This window comes from Pan paniscus, chromosome 9 (assembly GCF_029289425.2).
Source record: "Pan paniscus chromosome 9, NHGRI_mPanPan1-v2.0_pri, whole genome shotgun sequence".
Lineage (NCBI taxonomy): Eukaryota > Metazoa > Chordata > Mammalia > Primates > Hominidae > Pan > Pan paniscus.
Genome location: NC_073258.2, coordinates 37,654,181 through 37,677,101, shown reverse-complemented (window position 1 = coordinate 37,677,101; position 22,921 = coordinate 37,654,181). Strand labels below are relative to the sequence as shown.

At 40.8% G+C, this 22,921-nt stretch overlaps 1 protein-coding gene across 2 annotated transcripts in view; it reads left to right on the top strand.

Annotated features, from left to right (window-relative positions):
- PAMR1 (peptidase domain containing associated with muscle regeneration 1) overlaps positions 1 to 22,921 on the top strand; it is a 94,088-nt gene that overhangs the window by 69,284 nt on the left and 1,883 nt on the right. The window contains exons 7-11 of one of the 2 annotated variants that reach the window (XM_003830366.6): positions 4,776 to 4,826; positions 14,927 to 15,139; positions 16,929 to 16,995; positions 20,476 to 20,708; positions 21,807 to 22,099. In XM_003830366.6, the coding sequence (XP_003830414.1) occupies positions 4,776 to 4,826; positions 14,927 to 15,139; positions 16,929 to 16,995; positions 20,476 to 20,708; positions 21,807 to 22,099 (857 nt within the window). The remainder of the gene's footprint in view (positions 1 to 4,775; positions 4,827 to 14,926; positions 15,140 to 16,928; positions 16,996 to 20,475; positions 20,709 to 21,806; positions 22,100 to 22,921) is intronic. The other variant, XM_003830365.6, reaches the window with a different exon arrangement.

The following is a 22,921-nucleotide window of genomic DNA, read 5'->3' as shown; positions in this document are numbered from 1 at the left end:
GTTTGAAAATGGCTGCTCCTATCATAAAGAAGTGTCTTTGGGTCTCTTCTAATTGCCTCATCTCTTGTAATTGTGCCCTGATCAATTGTCCACACCGCATTAACTACACAAATGTGCCCTGGTTAAATGGTGATCTCTGCATCAACAGTTCTATCTAGTACCACAGGGAGAACACAAATAGGATAAAACTGGGAGCTCCAATTCCAACAAATCTCCAATGATTATTCTCAGCAGAAGCATTTAAATTAGAATTTGGTTCCATTTAACTCAGCATTCTACCTGTAGATTAAGAAATTTCTTTTCAGACAGCACGGCAGGCTAAGTGGTATGAACCCACTGCAATTAATTGCACCTGATGAAATCTTTGCTACAATCCAGACTACAGTCAACTTCTGGGGTTGGCTAGTATTTGCTGAGACCCCGCACCTCATTCAAATTCATCTAAGGACCCATGGTTACCTTTACTGTGTTCATTGGTTCACAACTTATCCTCTGATGTAATTATAGAAGCAAAGTTAAGAAAGGTACTAGTCACTTAGTAAGAATTGGTGCAAGTGAAAAAAAATTATATATGTATTTATTTTCCCTACTCTTGCTCTCTCTCTGTCTTTCTCCTTTTCTGGTCAGAATGAGTTGAGTTGGCCCAAAGAAGTAAAGCTGAATTTCCTTCAGTGACATCCCTTCAAGTACTAGTTGGAACTATTAACTCTCTTTTTTGATTGAAAAAGATTGTGTTGGGTAAAAATCTGACCTGGGGAATAAGTAAGTGGAAGGAAAGCCCCAAATCTTTTTTTTTTGTTGTTAAGTGTTTAAGTGAAGCTAGAGAGAGCCTTGAGAAGTATAAAGCACCTTAGTAGAATATCTTGAACTGGCATCACTTCTATTTCAGGGTTTAAATAAAAACTTTCTATATTAAACATACAGAAAAACATCTTTTAATGGCTTATTCAGCTGGGCACAGAGGAGGCACTCGTTACATGTGTGAAGATCCAAGAAAATGAATCAAATCAATAGTTAATAGCACTTCATCATTCTGTGTGACATGCTGGACTTCTGAAAGGCAAAGCAGTGCTTGAACTCTTTGGCTTCTAGGGGCTTTTTGTAGCTCTCATCTCCAACTTTGAAGTTATGGCTTGGAGACTTAAGCAAAAGGAAAAGACACATATTCATGCAAGGCTGGTGTATCATATTAAAATTCTAGATTCATTCATTCATTATAGACAGGCATACACTGGTGGATAGCAATAAATGAAAGAAGAGGTCTGTTGTCTCACCACAGCTAGGATCTACTCCTAAGTTTTGTGTTTATCAGAGGATATGGAGGGGTCCTCCACTCCCAGGTTAGGAATGAAGAGTATGGACTTCCTTTTCACACATTTAATATTATTGATTTCACTGGAGGGCATAGAAAATGGTGTCATGAGTGTGTCCTGAGGAACCACTTTTCCTGAAAATAACTCCACATTTTCCTGATATAGTTACTCCCTGATATCACTATCATGATGTCCACTTCCTATAGAATTTATGGACCTGGTCATCTCAGCTACTTTTATGTCAAGTATGACAATCACATAGGTGAGAAAAGGATGTCAATCCACTAAAATCCGTCTCTCAGACCTGTAATTCAGGCTCATGAAAAAGGCAGTCGCTGTCATTCTTGGGACCTCCTCTGTGCCCCAGACTTGTAAAAAGTTTACTTGCTTTACACAGACAGCACCAAATCATCAGAGGGAATCATCTCATGGCAGATTTTAGATACATGCTGTTTTGTTAGGGAAGCCCAATGTCTTAGACTACCTAATTCTTTCAGGTAAAACATCTTGGCTGGTGTGGGGCTGGCCTGGAGCCCAAGGCGAGCGTATTTGTGGAGGTTGGAAGTCCTCTCACGAGGACCTGGCCTCTACTTGCTTGGCCAATCATACTCCCCAAGATCCTTTCACTGCCTAGGAGTGCTGCACACAGGGCCTGATGCCCAGGGTTAAGACAGCTACCTCTTTGTGATATCATCCCCTCCAGGAGTGAGACTGAGGGAAGGCATGAGGGACCTTGATGTCTAGGGCTAAGAAAACAGCAGAGTTGTCTCAGGTTAGTTTTTTCCCCAAGCAGTCCCTGAGTCACGTGCTTGGGTCCAACTGATTTATCAAAGGAAGCACTCCCAGGATCAACCAGCAACAGAGCTGGGGAAGCAAGATAAGAATGGGGATGGAATCAAGCAAGAGCGTTTTCAACTGAACTCCCAGACTCAACCTGATCTCATGGGCTCTGAGGGGTATAAATTACACCTCCAGGAACACTGTTTGGGCTTGTAAACTTCCATACCCATCAGTCATTGCCTACAGGCAACCCTGGGGTGGGCCTAGGGGGACAAAAATCTCCTAGGTATTTTTCAGCTCATATGAAGTACACATATGAAGTACACATATGAAGTACAGGGTGGTGGCCATGCCCAAGGGCAGTCCTCTGAAGGTTGTAAGTGCCAGTTCTCAGCTGCAAAGCACTTGTGTAGAAGTTGAGGAATGGGTGCCTTGAGCTGGCAAAAGAATCTGGGAGACTTAAGTGTTCATTGTAGAGCCATTCCAAAGCCATCACATATGCTTCTGTAAACTGACATGACAGTTTACATGAGAACCACCTCATACAGTTGCCTGGAGGAAAAAAGAAAACAAAAATAAGAAAGGTCTTTCTTTAAATATTTATCTGAAACAATATCCCAGAGAAATGCACCTTTGATTCCTATTTTTTGTTCATGCAATAGCATGTAAGGGCATGCTAAACCTAGTGTGTTTCTGTCTCCAGGATGAGTCCTGAAAGTAGCATGGCAATGTGCTATTTATTATTAATCACAGAATATTTCACTTAGTGAAGCAGGACCCTGATGCTCCTTCAGGCCAGAAATGCAAATATTTTAAATTCTCATTTGGCTTTGCACCAAAAAAAACCCTTCCCACTGAAGATAAATGAAACACTCATTAAAAACTCAAATAGGAAAGAATCATAAATCAGTTCAATGGCGAGACACAAAGGTTTCTAAAAAGAGAATGAGTAGGAAAAAAAGATGGTTTTGAAATCTGACCCTGGGGAGAAGCTCTGATGAGGTGCAGATGGCCTATGTACCCACCAGGTAGATGTCTAAACTGGGAGGGCAAGTCTTAGAATTCACATAAAAAGCATCATAGGAGATAGTGTGGCTTTGGGAAGTACAGAAAATAAATGAGATAAGGGAGAATAATACCCAGTAGTTGCTTGATGTAGGATGCAATTGAAGGCTTTATTGTGCAGGATTAAAAGATACGAATGTACAGACACTGTGGTTGGCACCCAGAAGTGGGATCAACACCTTGGAATGAGGTATGGAAGGCCGTCATGGGTAGACATTACCAGAAGCCCAGAAAATGGAGTGGAATATTGCATTATGTTTGAATAGGCTCAACAATGGGCTTTTGTACTTCCCTGTGGGGTTTTCTTTAAGATATATTTGGGACATTGGCATTTAAAGGCAGTTGGGTGCTTTGTGAACAAAGGCAAGTAAGGGAAAAGGAAACTGTGCTATTTCAGTTACTTCTCAGAACAAGCCCAACCAGGTAAGTGTTATCCTGTTTTACAGATGAGAAGAGCAAGGCTTGGGGACATTATGTAATTTTTCCAAACCCTAGTTCATTAAGTGGAAGAATGAATATATTTAACCCTTTATCCCTTCCACCCACCAACAAATATTTATTGAACACCTACTATACGCTTGCTCTGGACACTGGGGAACCAAATGATTATCTGAACCCATATCTATCTGATCCTGAAGGCCGTTCTTTTTCCATTAGAGTCTAGTGAATAAACTCATTTAAATAATTTCATAGAAAATTATATTACTCTATGATTAGACAAGATATTAAAGAGATTTTTATGGGGTGGTGAGACTATGGGAACACATAAAAATAGGCATGAAAGACTGAATAATGCCAGATTTAGACACTTGGCAGGGAAGACCCAAGCCATTTTGCTTGATAGGTACTTAACCCCAGAAACAACAAAAATAATAACAAAATTTTATGGTCACATTTTCTGATTATAGAACTTTGGAAAAAATTATAAAGAAGCAAAATTTATTTTTAATATTATAAGCCAGAGATAATAACTGTAATTATTTTAAAGTATGTTCTAGTTTCTCCCCCAACCCTTGGCTGCTTCATATTTAGCTGGCTTTGAAATTTGTGAATCTGTAGGTTGATGTCTTTCACCAGTATGGGAAAAATTTTAGCTATTATTTCTTTGCATATTATTTGTACTCCATTTTCTGTCCCTTCTCTTTCTTGGATGCCAATTACATTTATTTTTTAGCCTTCTCACTCTATCCCCTATGTCCCTTATTTTTTCCCATGTATTTTAAATCTTTTTGTCTCTTTTTGCTTCATTCTGAGTTTTTTTAAGCCATCTTTTAGTTTACTAATACTCTTCAGTGGTATCTGATTTGCTATTAAACTTATCCACTGAGCTTTAAATTCCTGCCATTATACTTTTCAGTTCCATGTGTTTCCTTTGTTTATTTTTTTTAAGGTTTCCAGTCTTCTGCTCAATCTTGTTTTATTTCCTCGAACATATTCAGCATAGTTATTTTTGAGTAGTGTTAGATAACAACATTATCTGTATTCTTTATAAATGTGTTTCTATTGTCTGTATTTCTCTTGATTTTCAGTCTTGCCTTCTGTCTTAGTCAGTTTGGGCTGCTACAAGAGAATACCATAGACTGGGTGACTTAAACAACAAACATTTATTTCTCACAGTTCTGGAGGCTGGGAAGTCCAAGATCAAGGCGCCAGAAGATTCATTGTCTGGTGAGGGCTTGCTTCAGATGCTGACTTCTTGCTGTATCCTCATGTGGCAGAAGGAGGGTGGGAGAGCTCTCTGGGTTCTTTTTTACAAAGTCACTAATCTCGTTCATGAGGGCTCCACCCTCATGAACTAATCTACTCCCAAATGCCCCACATCCTAATACCATGATATTGGGGATTTGGATTTCAATATATGAATATTGGAGGGACACACACATTCAGTACATTGTACCTTCTATTGGATCCTAACTCAGAAGCATCACTTGGCTCTATCCTGATGACATTCCGTAAGCAATAACTTAAAACCAAATAATGGTTCTCATAGTTCTCCATTCTAAGATCTCATCAAGTTAAAGTTGTACCATTGATTTAATTATAGCTTTTCTGGGTTTGTGAGGAAGGAAATACTACATGAAAAGTACACATCACATGTGATTTGATTTCAGAAATGCCACATTATAAAAGAATACACATCTAAGCATTATGGAAATATAGCTATATTCCTTGGGCAGAGGTGTTTGTATGTCCTGATTCAGTTTCTCTTTAAGTCTTCTTTTAAAGTCTGTTTAGTGAAAGAAACAAAGGATCTAAATTGTTCTCAATCTCTGTTACTTTCAAGGGCTCAAAAACTCTCTAAAGTTTCTGCTAGTTAAATCCACATTAAATATAGTAGAGCTATGAGCCATTAGAACCCTGCATTTGGAAAGTAACAGAGTGGGAGCCTAGTGGACCATGAAAGCACTTCCTTCCAAGGGCAGAAAAACCCAACTGTCAGGCTTACCTGTCAAAGCCAACAATAGAAAGGATTTCTTATCCTCTGCTGAGGCAGATGTGGCTAGAGTATAGTTCATTTTCTCTCAGTATTCCAAGACTGGTCTTAAATATCACTCAATCTTTCTTGGCCGTGAGCTCTAGCTAGCAATGGTCAAAATCGATGGGGAGCTCCACTTAAATTACACAAATTGTAGCCCTTTAATAGGCTAATTGGCTGCAGATTCACATGCCTGCTAGAAGTAGGCAGCCCTTGGGGGCTGTGAAGAATAGGGCTCTTTTCTAAGGAAAGACACTTTTCAACTCCAGTTGATTATTGCTATATGGGAATACAGGCCCAGGGTTTCAGATCTGAATTATGTTAGAAACGAATAATATAGATTTTTAAATGAAATCTCCCAATTTTTATGTCTGCAAAGAATTCCATTTTATAAAACTTTCAAGCATAACATATTATGTTTTTGAGACAATTTCAGTCTGTGGGCCCCAGTGGGTGCTTACTAAGCTCAATTTTCAGAATGAATGAATCTGTGCTATTAGAAGCTACCACCATCAGTGAAGCAACATGGACTGCTTTATCTGCCTTTTCCTCCCACATCATGGAGGCATTTCTGAAAATGTAAGCACTGGAGTTTTGTGAGTCCACTTGAAGCATCAAGAAACCCATTACCCTTTTTATACCATCACAGTATTTTTAAACAGCTTACTCAGTGGGGTCCCTTTTTTATACTTATTAATAAAATGGGGGCTTTGGATTCATTTGCCAGAAAAAATGCTGATATTACATAGTCCAAAGGCATACAGAGTGTCATTGAGATTAACTTACACATAGTCTATGGACGGTCTTAGAGTGGACAAACCGGTGATTTGGCTAATTGTTGCAGCCTTGCCAAGTTGCACATAGGAAAGTTATTTATTTTTAATTCTTAAATATTTTAGAGGTGTTATCTGAATAGAGATTTTTTTTTTTTTTTTGCCTGGAGGCAGCCAAGTAAGTTTCTTGGAAGGCAATTGGGACAGTTACAGGAAAGAAAGCTTATCAAATGCATAATTGTGGGGGCCAAGATGGCTGATTAGAAGCAGCTCTAGCCTGTGGCTCCCACTGAGAAAAATGAAAACGGCAAGTGAATCCTGCACTTTCAGCTGAGGTATCTAGGTTCTCTCATTGAGACTGACTAGGTGGTTGTCATGACCCATGGAAAGCAAGGAAAAGCAGAGTGGAGTGATGGCCCAGCCGGGAGCTGCATGGAGTAAGGCAAACTCCCACCCCAGCCAAAGGAGGCGGTGAGTGATGTGCTACCCTGCCAGGGAAACCACAATTTTGCCATGGATCTGTGCAACCCACGGATGAGGAGATCCCCTTGTGAGCCCATGCCACCAGGGCCTTTGGTCTCAAGCACAGAGCTGTGCAGTCTCTCAGAGGCTGCTTGGGTTGTGGCCAGTGGCAGCAGGCTGGAGACTGCCTAAGATGACCAAGTTCCCAGGGGGAGGGGAGGCAGCCATCGCTGCGGTTTCAGTTGGCCATTTTCCCCCACTGGTCCAGAAAGATCGGACGGTTTGGACAGAGAAGAATTCCTCACAGTGCAGCACAGTGGCTGTGGCAGATTGTGGCCAGACTGCTTCTTTAGTTGGGACCTGGATCCATCCCTCCTCACTGGGTGGCACCTCCCTGCAAGAATTCCAGCAATTCCAGCCAGGGGTTTACGGACAGAACCCCAATCTTCCTGGGACAGAGCCCCTGTGGGGAGGCAGTCATGATCTCCTGTTCAACACACTTAGTCTTTCCTGCTTGCTGGCTCTGAGGTGGCCAGTAGTCCAGACGAGTGGGATTTCCCCCAGTGCAGTGCACCTGCTCTGTCAAGGGGCAGCCAGATTGTTTCATTAAGCAGGTCCCTGATCCCGTGCCTCCTGACTGGGTGGAACCTCCCAACAAGGGTGGCCAGACACCTCATACAGGAGAGTTCCAGCTGGCATCAGTTTGGTGCCCCTGTGGGACGGAGCTCCTGGAGGAAGGAGCAGGCAGCCATCTTTGCTTTGCTGCAGCCTCCACTGGTGATATCTCCGGGTGTGGGAGGGACCCAGGTGAATAGAGTCTGGAGTGGACCTCCAGCAAACTGCAGCAGCCCTGCAGAAGAGGGTCCTGGCTGTTAAAAGAAAAACAGAAAGCAACAACAACATCAACAAAAAAGACCCCACAAAAATCTCATCCAAAGGTCAGCAGCCTCAAAGATTGAAGGTAGATAAACCCATGAAGATGAGAAAAAATCAACATAAAAGTGCTGAAAATTAAAAAAGCCAGAGCGTCTCTTCTCTTCCAAATGATTGCAACACCTCTCCAGCAATAGCACAGAACTGGGCTGAGGCTGAGATGGATTAATTGACAGAAGTAGGCTTCAAAAGGTAAGTAATAATGAACTTTGCTGAGCTAAAGGAGTAAGTTCTAACCCAATGCAAAGAAGCTAAGAATCATGATAAAACACTACAGGAGCTGTTAACCAGAATAATCAGTCTAGAGAGGAACATAAATGACCTGATGGAGCTGAAAAACACAGCATAAGAACTTCACAATGCAACCACAAGTATCAATAGCTGAATAGACAAAATGGAGGAGAGAATCTCAGAACATTAAAACTATCCTGCTGAAATAAGACAGGCAGACAAGATTAGAGAAAAAAAAATGAAAAGGAATGAACCAAACCTCTGAGAACTATGGGATTATGTAAAAAGACCAAACCTGATTGGGGTACCTGAAAGAGACAGGGAGAATGGAACCATGCTAGAAAACATACTTCAGGATGTCATCTAGGAGAACTTCCCCAACCTAGAAAGACAAGCTAACATTCAAATTCAGGAAATCCAGAGAACCCCAGCAAGATATTCCATAAGAATGTCAACTCCAAGACACATAATCCTCAGATTTTCCAAGGTTGAAATGAAGGAAAAAATGTTAAGCGCAGCCAGAGAGAAAGGCAAGGTCACCTACAAAGGGAATGCCATCAAACTAACAGTGGATATCTCAGGAGAAACCTACAAGCCAGAAGAGATTAGGGGCCAATATTTAACATTCTTAAAGAAAAGAATTTCCAACCCAGAATTTCATATCCGGGCAAACTAAGCTTCGTAAGTGAAGGAGAAATAAAATCCCTTTCAGACAAGCAAATGCTGAGGGAATTTGTCACCACAAGGCCTGCCTTGCAAGAGCTCCTGAAGGAAGCACTGAATAGTGAAAGGAAAAACTGTCACCAGCCACTACAAAAACACACTGAAGTAGACAGACCAAGGCACTATGAAACAACTACATTAACAAGTCTGCAAAATAACCAGCAAGCATCACGATGACAGGATCAAATTTACACATAATGATATTAACCTTAAATGTAAACAGGCTAAATGCCCCAATTAAAAGACACAGAATGGCAAGCTGGATAAAGAGTGAAGACCCATTGGTGTGCTGTGTTCAAGAGACCCATCTCACATGCAAAGACCCACAAAGGCTCAAAATAAAGGGATGGAGGAAGGCCAGGTGCGGTGGCTCATGCCTGTAACCCCAGGACTTTGGGAGGCCGAGGCGGGCAGATCATGAGGTCAGGAGATCGAGACCATCCTGGCTAACATGGAGAAACCCTGTCTCCACTAAAAAATAGAAAAAAATTAGCTGGGCGTGGTAGCAGGTGGCTGTAGTCCCAGCTACTCGGGAGGCTGAGGAAGGAGAATGGCATGAACCTGGGAGGCGGAGCTTGCAGTGAGCCGAGATCGCACCACTGCACTCCAGCCTGGGTGACAGAGAGAGACTCCATCTCAAAAAAAAAAAAAAAAAAAAAAAAAAAAGGGATGGAGGAAAAATTACCAAGCAAATAGAAAGCAGAAAAAAGCAGAGGCTGCAATGCCAGTTTCTGACAAAACAGACTTTAAACCAACAATATCAAAAAAGATAAAGAAGGGCATTATATAATCATAAAGGGTTCAATTAAGCAAGAAGAGCTTACTATCCTAAACATATATGCACCCAATACAGGAACACTCAGATTCATAAAACAGGTTCTTAGAGACCTAAAAAGAGACTTAGACTCCCATACAAAAACAGTGGGAGACTTTAACACCCCATTGTCAATATTAGATCATCAAGACAGAAAATTAACAAAGATATTCAGGACTTGAACTCAGCTCTGGACCAAGTGGACCTGATAGATATCTGCAGAACTCTCCACCCAAAAACAAAAGAATAAACATTCTTCTTGGTGCCACATAGCACTTACTCTGAAATTGATTATATAATTGGAAGTAAAACACTTCTCAGCAAATGCAAAAGGACTGAAATAATAACAAACTTGTCTCCCAGACCACAGCACAATTAAATTAGAATGCAAGATTAAGAAACTCACTCAACCACACAATTATATGGAAATTGAACAACCTGCTCCTGAACGACTCCTGGGTAAATAACGAAATTAAGGCAGAAATCAAGAAGTTCTTTGAAACCAATGAGAACAAACAGACAACATACCGGAATCACTGGGATGCAGCTAAAGCAATGTTACGAGGAAAATTTATAGCACTAAATGCCCACATCAAAAAGCTACACAGATCTCAAATTGATATCCTAGCATCACAACTAAAATAACTAGAGAACTAAGAACAAACAAACTCCAAAGCTAGCAGAAGACAAGAAATAACCAAGATCAGAGCAGAACTGAAGGAGATAGAGACACAAAAAATCTTTCCAAAAATCAACGAATCTAGGAGCTGGTTTTTTGAATAAAAATTAATAAAATATATAGCTAGCTAGATTAATAAAGAAGAAAAGAGAGACTAATTAAAGAATCAAATAGACACAATATAAAATAATAAAGGGGATATCACCACTAACCCCACAGAAATGCAAACAATTATCGGAGAATGCTATAAACACCTCTATGCAAATAAACTAGAAAATCTAGGATAAATGGATAAATTCCTGGACACATACACCCTCCCAGGACTGAACCAGGAAGAATTTGAATCCCTGAATAGACCAATAACTAGTTCTGAAATTGAGGTAGTAATTAATAGCCTACCAATCAAAAGAAGCCCAGGACCAGATGGATTTATGGCTGAATTTTACCAGAGGTACAGAGAGGATCTGGTACCATTTCTTCTGAAACTATTCAAAACAATGGAAAAGGAGGGACTTCTCTCTAACTTATTTTATGAGGCCAGCATCATCCTGATAGCAAAACCTGTCAGAGATGCAACAAAAAAACAAAACTTCAGGCCAATATCCCTGATAAACATCAATGCAAAAATCCTCAATAAAATACTGGCAAACCAAATCCAGCAGCACATCAAAAAGCTTATCCACCACGATCAAGTTGGCTTTATCCTCAGGATGCAAGGCTGGCTCAACATGTGCAAATCAATAAACATAATTCATCACACAAACAGAACTAAAGATGAAAAAACATGATTATCTAAATAGACACAGAAAAGCCTTTGGTAAAATTCAACATCCCTTCATGTTAAAAACTCTCAATAAACTAGGTAAAGAAGGAACATACCTCAAAATAAGAGCCATTTATGACAAACCCACAGCCAATATCATACTGAATGGACAAAAGCTGGAAGCATTCCCATCGAAAACTGGCACAAGAAAAGGATGCCCTCTCTCATCACTCCTAGTCAACAAAGTACTGGAAGTTCGGGCCAGGGCAATCAGGCAGGAGAAAGAAATAAAGTGTATTCAGACAGCAAGAGAGGAAGTCAAATTTTCTTTGTTTGTGAATGGCATGATCCTATATCTAGAAAACCCCATCGTCTCAGACCAAAAGCTTCTTAAGCTGATAAGCAACTTCAGCAAAGTCTCAGGACACAAAATCAATATACAAAAATCATAAGCATTCCTATACATCAACAACAGACAGGCAGAGAGTCAAATCATGAATGAACTCCCATTCACAATTGCCACAAAGAGAATAAAATACCTAGGAATACAGCTAACAAGGGAAGTGAAAGATCTCTTCAAGGAGAACTACAAACCACTGCTCAAGGAAATCAGAGAGGACACAAACAAATGGAAAAACATTCCACGCTCATGGATAGGAAAAATCAATATTGTGAAAATGGCCATACTGCCCAAAGTAATTTATAGATTCAATGATATTCCCATCAAACTAGCATTGACATTCTTCACAGAATTAGAAAAAACTATTTTAAAATTCACAAGGATACAAAAAACAGCCCATATAGTCAAGACAATCCTAAGCAAAAAGAATGAAGCTGAAGGCATCACACTAACCAACTTCAAACTATACAAGGCGACAGTAACCAAAACAGCATGGTACTGGTATAAAAACAGACACATAGACCAATGGAACAGAACAGAGGCCTCAGAAATAAGACCACACATCTACAACCATCTGATCTTCGACAAACCTGACAAAAACAAGCAATGAGGAAAGGATTCCCTGTTTAATACATGTTACTGGGAGAACTGGCTAGGCATATGCAGAAAATTGAACCTGGACCCATTCCTTACACTTTATACAAAAATTAACTCAAGATGGAAAAATGACTGAAATGTAAAATCCAAAACTATAAAAACCCTAGAAGAAAATCTAGGCAATACCATACAACATAGGCACAGGCAAAGATTTCATGACAAAAACGTCAAAAGCAATTGAAACAAAAATAAAAATTGACAAACTGGATCTAATTAAACTACAGAGCTTCTGCACAGCAAAATAAACTATCATCAGAGTGAACATACAACCTACAGAATGGGAGAACATTTTTGAAACCTATCCAACTGAAAAAGGTCTAATATCCAGAGTCTACAAGGAAATTAAACAACTTTACAAGAAAAAAAAAAACAATCCCATTAAAAAGGGGGCCAAGGACATGAACAGACACTTCTCAAAGGTACTGGTTTTGTACCAGTACCATGCTGTTTTGGTTACTATAACCTCATAGTATAATTTGAAGTCAGTTAGCATGATGCCTCCAGCTTTGTTCTTTTTGCTTAGGATTGTCTTGGCTATATGGGGTCTTTTTGCTTCCTTATGAATTTTAAAGACATTTATGCAGCCAACAAACATTTGAAAAAAGCTCAACATCACTGATCATTAGAGAAATGTAAATAACCACGAGATACTATCTCATGCCAGTCGCAATGGCAAGTATTTAAAAGTCAAGAAACAACAGATGCTGCCAAAGCTGTGGAGAAATAGGAACACTTTTACACTGCTGGTGGAATGTAAATTATTTCAAGGTGATTGAACTAATTTGGTGATTCCTCAAAGATCTAGCACCAGAAATACCATTTGACCCAGCAATCCCATTACTGGGTATATACCCAGAGGAATATAAATCTATTATAAAGATACATGCACATGTATGTTCATTGCATCACTGGTCACAATAGCAAAGACATGGAATCAACCCAAATGACCATCAATGATAGACTGGATAAAGAAAATGTGGTACATAATACACCATGGAATACTATGCAGCCATAAAAAGCAACAAAATCATATCCATTGCAGGGACATGGATGAAGCTAGAAGCCATTATCCTCAGCAAATTAATGCAGGAACAGAAAACGAAACACTGGATGTTCTCACTCATAAGTGGGAGCTGAATGATGAGAACACATGGACACAGGCAGGGGAATAACACACACTGGGGCCTGTCAGGGGTTTGTGAGGGGAGGGAGAGCATCAGGATAAATAGCTAATGCATGTGGGGCTTAATACCTAGGTGATGGATTGACAGGTGCAGCAAACCACCATGGCACACGTTTACCTATGTAAGAAACCTGAACATCCTGCACCTGTATCCGGAACTTAAAATAAAAATAAAAAGAAGGAAGGAAAAAAAAAAGCACAGTTGCATTGCACAGAGACTGTTTTATAGGGATGAGCCTGTCTATGTCTTAGAATAAATGATTTTAAGGAAACCAGGGAGTCTACTAGAAGAGGAGACAGAAAAGGTGGCAAGGGTTGAAAACTACTGGATATTATGATCAATGCCTGTGTGACAGGATCAATTGTACCCCAAAGCTCAGCATAATGCAATATACTCAGGTAATAATTCTGCACATGTACACCCTGAATCTAAAATAAAAGTTGAAATTATTTATATTAAAAAAAAGAAACTAAGGTCAGTTGTGGTGGTGGCTTACACCTGTGATCCCAGCACTTTGGGAGGCCAAGGTGGGAGGACAGCTTGAGCTTAGGAGTTCAAGACCAACCTGGGCAACATGGTGAAACCCCATCTCTACTAAAAATACAAAAATTAGCTGGTGTGCGCCTGTGGTCCCAGCTACTCAGTAGCCTAAGGTGGGAGGATCACTTGAGCCCAGGGGATGGAGTTTGCAGTGAGCCGAGATTGCGCCACTGTACTCCAGCCTGGGTGACGGAGTGAGACCATGTCTCAAAAAAAAAGAAAAAGAAAAAAAAAGAAAGAAAAAAGAAAGTAGGGAGGCTGATAGGCTGATAGAGTGATTGGTACCCAAATCAAGTAGTCGAAGTTTGAATTCTATGGGAGCTCGGCTTCCTTAGGCAAGTCATATTCAGTAGTGTCATAGTCTATTTGAGAGAAATATGTTACCTATCTGATAGAATATTTCCAGAATATATCTTAAAATCCTGTTTAGTGCTCAAAATAGCTGCTGATGCCATTTCTACTTTAATAGCCATTCAACAGGACACAAAGAATAGAAATACCTCTGTAATGGATATCAAATACTTAGATGGAAAGTTATATTTGGAGATCAAGGGAAATTTATTGTATCTCTACAATTATATTGTTCTGTAGTATTTTTAACTATAACTTTCAATACACTTATTTTCCTAGAGATTAAATATAAAATCTAAATTCACTTTATGTATGTACTCTTATTTCTAAGCAGCTCTACTTTCTGGGTACAATACAAATAGGAAATGGAATAGTTTTTAATTGCCCAAGCTTTAAAGAATGAAGGAGATATACAACAACACTGAAAAACAATAATCCTTGTATACCAATAATAAAATTTAGGTGAGATATTTATTTTACTCAGGGCTGCCTAGTTCCTACAGTTTGAGAAAGAAATGGACAAGATGATATAAGAGCCAGATTTGGCATCAAATTTATTTATATATAGAATGAGATTTTTCAATTTAAGAATAAATTATGAAAACAGGGGAAATACATGTCTAGTACATGAATTTTCTATTATGAGATTTATTTTAGTAATTCTATTGAGCACCAGATCCTATATCATTGTATTTTTAGTTCAATGAAACATGAAAAATTCTATTCTAAAATGGAATAACTCAGACTTTTAACAATTCTCCTTTTCTTTTACTTTCTTTTAGTCCTTGAAGAAAGAAACTGCTCAGACCCTGGGGGCCCAGTCAATGGGTACCAGAAAATAACAGGGGGCCCTGGGCTTATCAATGGACGCCATGCTAAAATTGGCACCGTGGTGTCTTTCTTTTGTAACAACTCCTATGTTCTTAGTGGCAATGAGAAAAGAACTTGCCAGCAGAATGGAGAGTGGTCAGGGAAACAGCCCATCTGCATAAAAGGTAACTTACAATTGTTTCTGAAGTCTACAGACATTGATGAAGTTGCTAGACTTTTTGGTAGCTCCTTTGCATGTTTTTAAGCCCCTGGAAAAATGCCTTTCTCTCTTAAGTCCTTTCCGAAACCATATATCTCTGAGGTTGGAAACCATCCTAAAAACATTTGCTTCTTTTTTTTTTTTTGACCTCAAGAGGACCTGCTTTCCCTAATCACAACACCTTGAGGTGATCAAGAAGAGGAATGTAGTTATCAGAGCAGTTTAGGAAAGATGACAGGGCTGAGTTTAATATATGCAAATCCAAGTATAGAATTGAGGCAATGTATAAGCATTTACATAGCTCCACTTATCTACTTTCTATGCAATATTAAGTTGATGTGAGAAATAAAAGAACAGAACAGACACATCATCCCTGCCAGCCTATGGAGGGGGAAGATTGAAGATGTTAAGATGTTTAAAAACAAAGACAGAGAGTAAACCCTTGTACATTCAAGGGATAGTTATAGGAAGAGATCAGTGGTGTAAGTTCAGCAAAAGGAGAGATCAGCATTCCTGAAATAGGGACAATTGCATGAATCCAGTAGAACTGGAGCCAGTCTGGAAAGCTGGAGAGGATTTGTAGATGTGAAGAGGAGTTGGGATGGTATTCCAAATGGAAGACAGCAGAAAAGAAAAGAGGTGTAGGCAGAAGTGAAGTCATCATGGTAAACTCAAAGTGAGGCAATCTGGGAATCAAGGGGTAAACATAAATATGTAGGTTGAACAGAAAAGTGGAATATTGTATAGAGAAGTTTGAACCTTCCCCATTGGCAGTGGAGATGCATAGTTTCTCACTGAATTGATTCACTAGTTGCTTCAGGTTAACAGCCTCTCTATTTGGGGGCAGGCGACAATGATCTGGCTGTTTACTGGGAAGAAAACATGTCCTTGTCCTAGATTATCCAGATAATTGTCTTAATCCTCCACTTTGCCTTCTGGGTGTTTGTCAACAACCTGAATCATGGGAAAAGGAATGAAAGGGAATGGTTTGTGAAAGGAATAAATCACTTTAGACTTTAGCCAGAAGCGACCTTCATCCCTACCAGCACAAATTCTGATTTTTATTTCATTAAGTATGGGAACGGTGTCACATATGTCCTTGGAGATTTTTGTCCAGTCTTCTCTTACAAATTAATACAACCAAAGTTCTCTAAGTTGCTAATTAGATGAATGTTGGCTGCCTGATTGGGAAAGTGAGATGGGAAGGATTCCTTTTCATTCGTGAAGAAAGAGAGACTTCAACAAAATTAAACTGGGCTTTGAATTGCCCTCAAGTGATTGTTAGGGGCCTTAACAGCAGAGAAAGAACACGGAGGAATCAGTTTTCCAAGACTTATCTATGGTTGACACTGCTGTCTGGTGTCAAAAGAGAACCTTCTAATTCCCCATGTGGGCTATGTTTTAGAACCTTCACTTTGACTTTTATTCCATTTTGATCAAGTTTGCTAATTACATTCACATGAACAGATGATTCTAATCTATGATGCCATTGTCCCAAATCACTCAGGTGGGGCAGCCTTTCAGAGGCATCTGCTCTTCTTGGATTCTTCAGAGGGTGCGGTCAATCAAGATGAAATGCACCAAGCTCTTTTGTAAAGTGAGATGTTCAAGCTTGGCTGACACGTCTTGCCTCTGAGAGCCTGGGGAATGGGCACCTGGTGTCCAGAAGTGGGGGTCAGGTATGAATCTGAACTGAATGATGTGAACAGTGAATATGGAAAAGGATCATGCAGCATTGTCTTTTTTATTTCTAGCCTGCCGAGAACCAAAGATTTCAGACCTGGTGAGAAGGAGAGTTCTTCCAATGCAGGTTCAGTCAAGGTGAGGTCAAAACACCTGCACTCTGCCCTGAAGGCTAATGAGTATTTCCACTTCTATTCCCCTTCCCCACTTGTGTTTGGCCAAAGATAGTCAGTTTGAGGTTTCTTAGGGACATTTAGTGCTAACTGGTCATGAAATAATAGGGCTTGTTAGATGGAGGCTTATTAGCCAGCTGCCTTTAGCCAAGAGGTAGCAACTGTTGGAAGATGTACAAATTTCACTGGATCGTGGGAAAGTAGATGACCGGTGGAAAGCAAGACTTTCAGATGATCTTTGAGAAAATGGACTTGAATCCTTGAGTCTTCCTGAAATTACTATGTACTTGTTATGGCAGCTTCTAGGAAGATGACATTTCTGTTAAACACAGTCAGCTATAATTTAGGAAGATATGCTTGGAGGTAACCAGTGAGATGAGGCAGGCTGGGGGAGCCCAGGAACTAGAGACAAATGACCAGCCATGCAGGAGGATGTGAGCCCTCTGGTATGCTCAACCTTCCTCCTGGGAAGACAAAGGTGGGGTCCACCTGGTGGGGAGGGAGTAGCCCCTTTCTACTCATTTCTTCTACATTCTCTTCCTCACTCTCTCCACTCAGCTACACGGGCCTCCTTGATTTTCCTCTATCACTCCAAGCACAGTTCTGCTTTGGAAACTACACTGTGGTTCCTTCTGTCTGGAGCCTGCTTCCACAAGATCTCAGGCTTATTGCCTCACTTCCTTCAGTTCTCTGCTCAGTTTTTGCCTAACAGAGAGAGATCTTCCCTAAATATCCTTTTAAAGATAGCAATCCTATCTTCACCCTGTCTAGTGGACCCCTTTACCTAGAATTCTCTAGCCTGTAGTCTGTTTCTGTTTTTATCTTAGCATCTCTCTCCACCTGTTGTCTTACATATTTTTAAGGGTTTATTTGTTCAATTTCTGTCAAACTCACCCTCCCCAAAATGTGAAAGTTACACGTGCAGGAACATTATCTGTTTTGTTCATGCTGAAAGTTCTAGTACCTAAAACAGTACCTGCCACATAGTAGGCACTCAGTAAGTATTTATCAAATGAATGAATTGGATTGACAAACAAAGGTTCAAGACCTGAGTCTGCCTCTGTCTTTAGTGCTGGGTATTCTTGGGCAAGTTCCTAAACCTGCTGAGCCTTAGTTTTTTCTTTTGAAAAGTAGTTATAATCATAGCAATCTGTCTCTGGGGATTGTTTCAAGGATTATATGCAACCCTAATAGCTAACATTTATTGCCTGTTTGCTCTGTGTCGGTTGCTCTTCTGAGTATTTTCATGCATTAGTTCATTTAATCCTCACTATAACCTCTGAGGTAGGTGTTTTGTTATCACCATTTTATTACAGATTTTATTACCATTTATATTACAGAGGGGTAAACTGAAGCTCAGAGAAGTTAAGTAACTTGTCCAACATCACATTGCTAGAGTGGCAAAGCCAGGATGTAAATTCAGTATCTGGCTTCCTGGTCTGCTCCCGTATGCACTATACTTTGAGTCTTATGTAAAGGCTGTAGCAAAGTACCTTGCACGCATAATTCATCAGACAGTGATTTCTCACCTATTGTTAGAAATAGTAACAGTGAATTCCGGTGACTGAAATTGACTGCAGCTAAGTTCCCTGGAATATTCATAAGTCAGAATATCCATCAGTCTTTCACCCCTCCTCAGGCTGTCTCCTTCCATTTTTGTCTTTTTCCTTTCAGGGACAAGGCATTTCCTTGGAAACGGTGGCAGTGAAATTCAAATTCTGCCCTCTTTCCTGATCTGTGTGATTTCCCTGGGCTGGACTCTCCACTAAGTGGGATCAACCTGTTCTTCCCAAAGACACATGCTGTAGACGGGCCCCTGCACTATTCAAAAAGACTACTGGGTTTCCTATTTTTAAAGCAATATTAATGGGAGGTTAGGTGGCAAAGTGCCGGGTTTCTCAAGTAAATGAAAAAGCAAGGCTGAAACTTGGTTTTAAGTATCTGTTGGGAAGACAGGCAGCTGAAGTGGAGGGTATCCCTATCTTCAGCAGCCACCTCCTCATCCAGAAGCCCCCAACGACAGTGTAGACCTTCCATAGCCAAGGGAGGCGTTTGTTTGCAAGTTCAGGAGCTCCCTGAGCTACAGACCTCATTATAAACATGAGCTAAAGATTTGTTGAATGAAATCAAGAGGATTGGAATATTTGCTCTGAGCCAAGCACTGTATATGAAATAGATTTCTTGTGACGATATATTGGTATTGGGGGGACACCAGGGTGGAAATTGTGACTGGTAAGCACTGCCTTGGGTACCAAGTTTCTTTACTGCGTGCCTCTGCGTACTTCCACTTGCCTCTCTGCACTTCCTTTGTCCATTCATTAAACAGGGATGAAAACATAGATTCCTAAAGGACTTTCAACTTTTCAGGTGACAGTCATTAGGTGCCAACATAAAATGAACACAACCTGCAGAGTGTGTGCACATCTTCCCCAAGAATCCCTGAGTGGTCTCTGAGGGCTCCAACTTCAGGGCTCATTTAATATCCCCTTTTCCCATTTATACACAATGCTTCATATTTCTCCCGATCAGTGTGCCCTGAGAGAAAGTTCTATTCTCTGAGGTGTGCTAATTACACCTGCTAATTGCTAAATCAAGCTACTGTATCAACACAGTTTAGTTTGAGTCAATTCCTAATATTGCCCCATTATGATAATGTTTGGAGAAAAAAAAGTCTACATTTCTCTCATTCAAATTAACTCCCTTTTTTGTTTAATGTTGCAATTAATTTCTTTGTGTGTGCATGTATAATGTACCTTTGGATAGCAGCTATTATGCCAGGTATTATTCTCTTTGGTTAAAATCTTAAGCAGTTGGAATCATGCCAGTAATAGACATGGAGACATAAAGTGAAGATTGAAGTATACAAGAGAATTTGCTCAGTGGGAGAGGCAAAGTGTGTGTGTGTGTGTGTGTGTGTGTGACAGAGAGAGAGAGAGAGAAACAGAGAGACAGAAAGAGAGAAACAGAGAGACACAGAATGAGATAGCCATTTTTGGCTGGGTGGCGTAGCTCACACCTGTAATCCCAGCACTTTGGGAGGCCAAGGTGAGTGGATTGCTTGAGCCCAGGAGTTCAAGATCTGCCTGGACAACATGATGAAAACCCATCTCTACTACAAATACAAAAATTAGCTGGGCGTGGTGTTGCATGTCTGTAATCCCAGCTATTCAGGAGGCTGAGGCACAAGAATTGCTTGAACTCAGGAGGTGGAGGTTGCAGTGAGCCAAGATCGCATCACTGCACTCCATCCTGGAGTGAGGGACAGAGGGAGACCCTGCCTCAAAAGGCAGACAGACAGAGAGAGAGAGATAGAGAGAGACAGAGACAGAGATTTTTTCTGTTTCTGTAAACAAATATCTACATGGGACATGGCATGAATGCTAAAGAGGCCACAGTGACTTTCTCTCACCCTGCTCTTTCTTTGGGCCCATGTTTCCTGACCCAGGGAGACACCATTACACCAGCTATACTCAGCGGCCTTCAGCAAGCAGAAACTGCAGAGTGCCCCTACCAAGAAGCCAGCCCTTCCCTTTGGAGATCTGCCCATGGGATACCAACATCTGCATACCCAGCTCCAGTATGAGTGCATCTCACCCTTCTACCGCCGCCTGGGCAGCAGCAGGAGGACATGTCTGAGGACTGGGAAGTGGAGTGGGCGGGCACCATCCTGCATCCCTAGTGAGTCAAGGCTCATTCTTGGGCTTGAGCATGCTCCATCTTTCATGGCTGCCTGAGAAAAACCATTAACCCTACTTTTTGGGAAAGCATCTCCAGTGCTTTCTCTAGTTTGGTGATATCTGAAATTCCATAGTTAGAGCTTTTTTTTTCCTTTGGCTTAACCTTACTACCCAGGAGAAATTGACTCACTAAATCTTAGAGGCATATGTTCTTGGGTGATTCTGTCATATTTACTTGGAGAAAATGGTCATTAAGTCACAAAGAGGGGAAAGGGGTTAAAGGTGCCAGAGGGCCTCAAGTTATATAATCTTGGCTACCCTGTTTAAGCCCCAATTTTTACACTCATCACCCTGTGATACTAATTGGGTACTTGTTATTAAGCAATGAGGTATTAGATTGGGCACCGGTGGCTCATGCCTGTAATCTCAGCACTTTGGGAGCCCAAGGTGGGCGGGTCATTTGAGGTCAGGAGCTCGAGACCAGCCTGGCCAACATGGTGAAACCCCATCTCTACTGAAAATATAAAAAAATAAAAATAAAAAATGTAATGAGGTATTAATTACATCATAAGGTTATGATGATGAGTACTGAGATAATATGTGAAAGTGTCCGGATTAGGGGCCTGCATTTACTAAGCTGCCTTCCCCATCCTCTTTGCGAAAGGAGAACAATATGATTTAGTTCATTGTGGTCATGACTATGAGGATAGTCATGATATTTTGAGTTTGTTTGCATGTACCATCTCATTTAATCTCCTCAAGAGCTCTGTGAGACCATTATTATTGTTCTATCCATTTTACAGGCAAGAAGACAGAGGCTCTAAAAGATTAGACAACTTGCCCAAAGTTCTATTGATAGTAAGTGCCTGGGATCAGAACTCAGGTTTCATCTGACTGCAAATCCTAGACTTTATAGCCAGCCATGTCAGGGTGGGTTGATTAATATTTAAAGGCAGAAGAAAACTGGGTTACTTATCTTAGTGGTCATCATGCCCATAGAGTTCACCTTTCCAGATTTGTGCTCTCTGGTTAAGTGACACATTCTCCTTTGGATGGCAAAGTCTGAGTTTATCTTACTAAGCTGGTACTTTCTCCATAGTCTGCGGGAAAATTGAGAACGTCACTGCTCCAAAGACCCAAGGGTTGCGCTGGCCATGGCAGGCGGCCATCTACAGGAGGACCAGCGGGGTGCATGATGGCAGCCTACACAAGGGAGCGTGGTTCCTAGTCTGCAGCGGTGCCCTGGTGAATGAGCGCACTGTGGTGGTGGCTGCCCACTGTGTTACTGACCTGGGGAAGGTCACCATGATCAAAACAGCAGACCTGAAAGTTGTTTTGGGGAAATTCTACCGGGATGATGACCGGGATGAGAAGACCATCCAGAGCCTACGGGTAAGAGAGGGCTTGCACTTGGAAGCTGGGGCTCTGGCTCAAAAAAACTCCAAGCACGGGAGAGCAGTGATTATGCCAAGCCCTGTCCCCTTAGCATGTCAGCAGCCAGCCCAGAGCCTCGCATATAGCAGCGTTCAATATTTCATATTGAGATACTAGATGGGGGTACCTAGAAAGGCTGTGGAGTCTTTTTTCCACCTTGATTATTTTTTAAATAAGATAGAGGCAAAGGCATCTATCACTGTGGTCATCAAAAGTTAATCACCTAAGAGTAAAATGTACTTCTCCTAGTAGCACATGTTACCTGGTAGCATATGTCATAAATTAACAAATTAAAAATTAGTGAAATTATTTGTTTAATGGCTGGCTCTGCCTGAAACCATTAGCTCCATGAATGTTGTGATTTGTCATTGTACCCTCACAGTGTGGCACAGTGCCTGGCTCAAAGTAGATTATCAATAAATATTTTTTGAATAAAAAAAGGTTAATCACCTATTACATTTGGGCACTGTCATAGGTAGACAGAGATGTTTTACCCTAGATATACTCCTAACAAATTTACAATATATGTCTGTCTTTCCCTGACTCCCTCCCTCTCTTTTATTCCCCCACCCATCTGTCTATCCATCTATCTTTTCATCCATCCCTCCATCTATCCACCCCCTCATCCATCCATCCATCCACCCATCCATCCATCCCTCCATCCCTCCATCCCTCCATCTATCCATCCATCCAGCCATCGATCCATCCATCCACCTATCCATCCATCCATCCATCCATCCATCCATCCATCCATCCATCTCTCCATCTATCCACCTACCT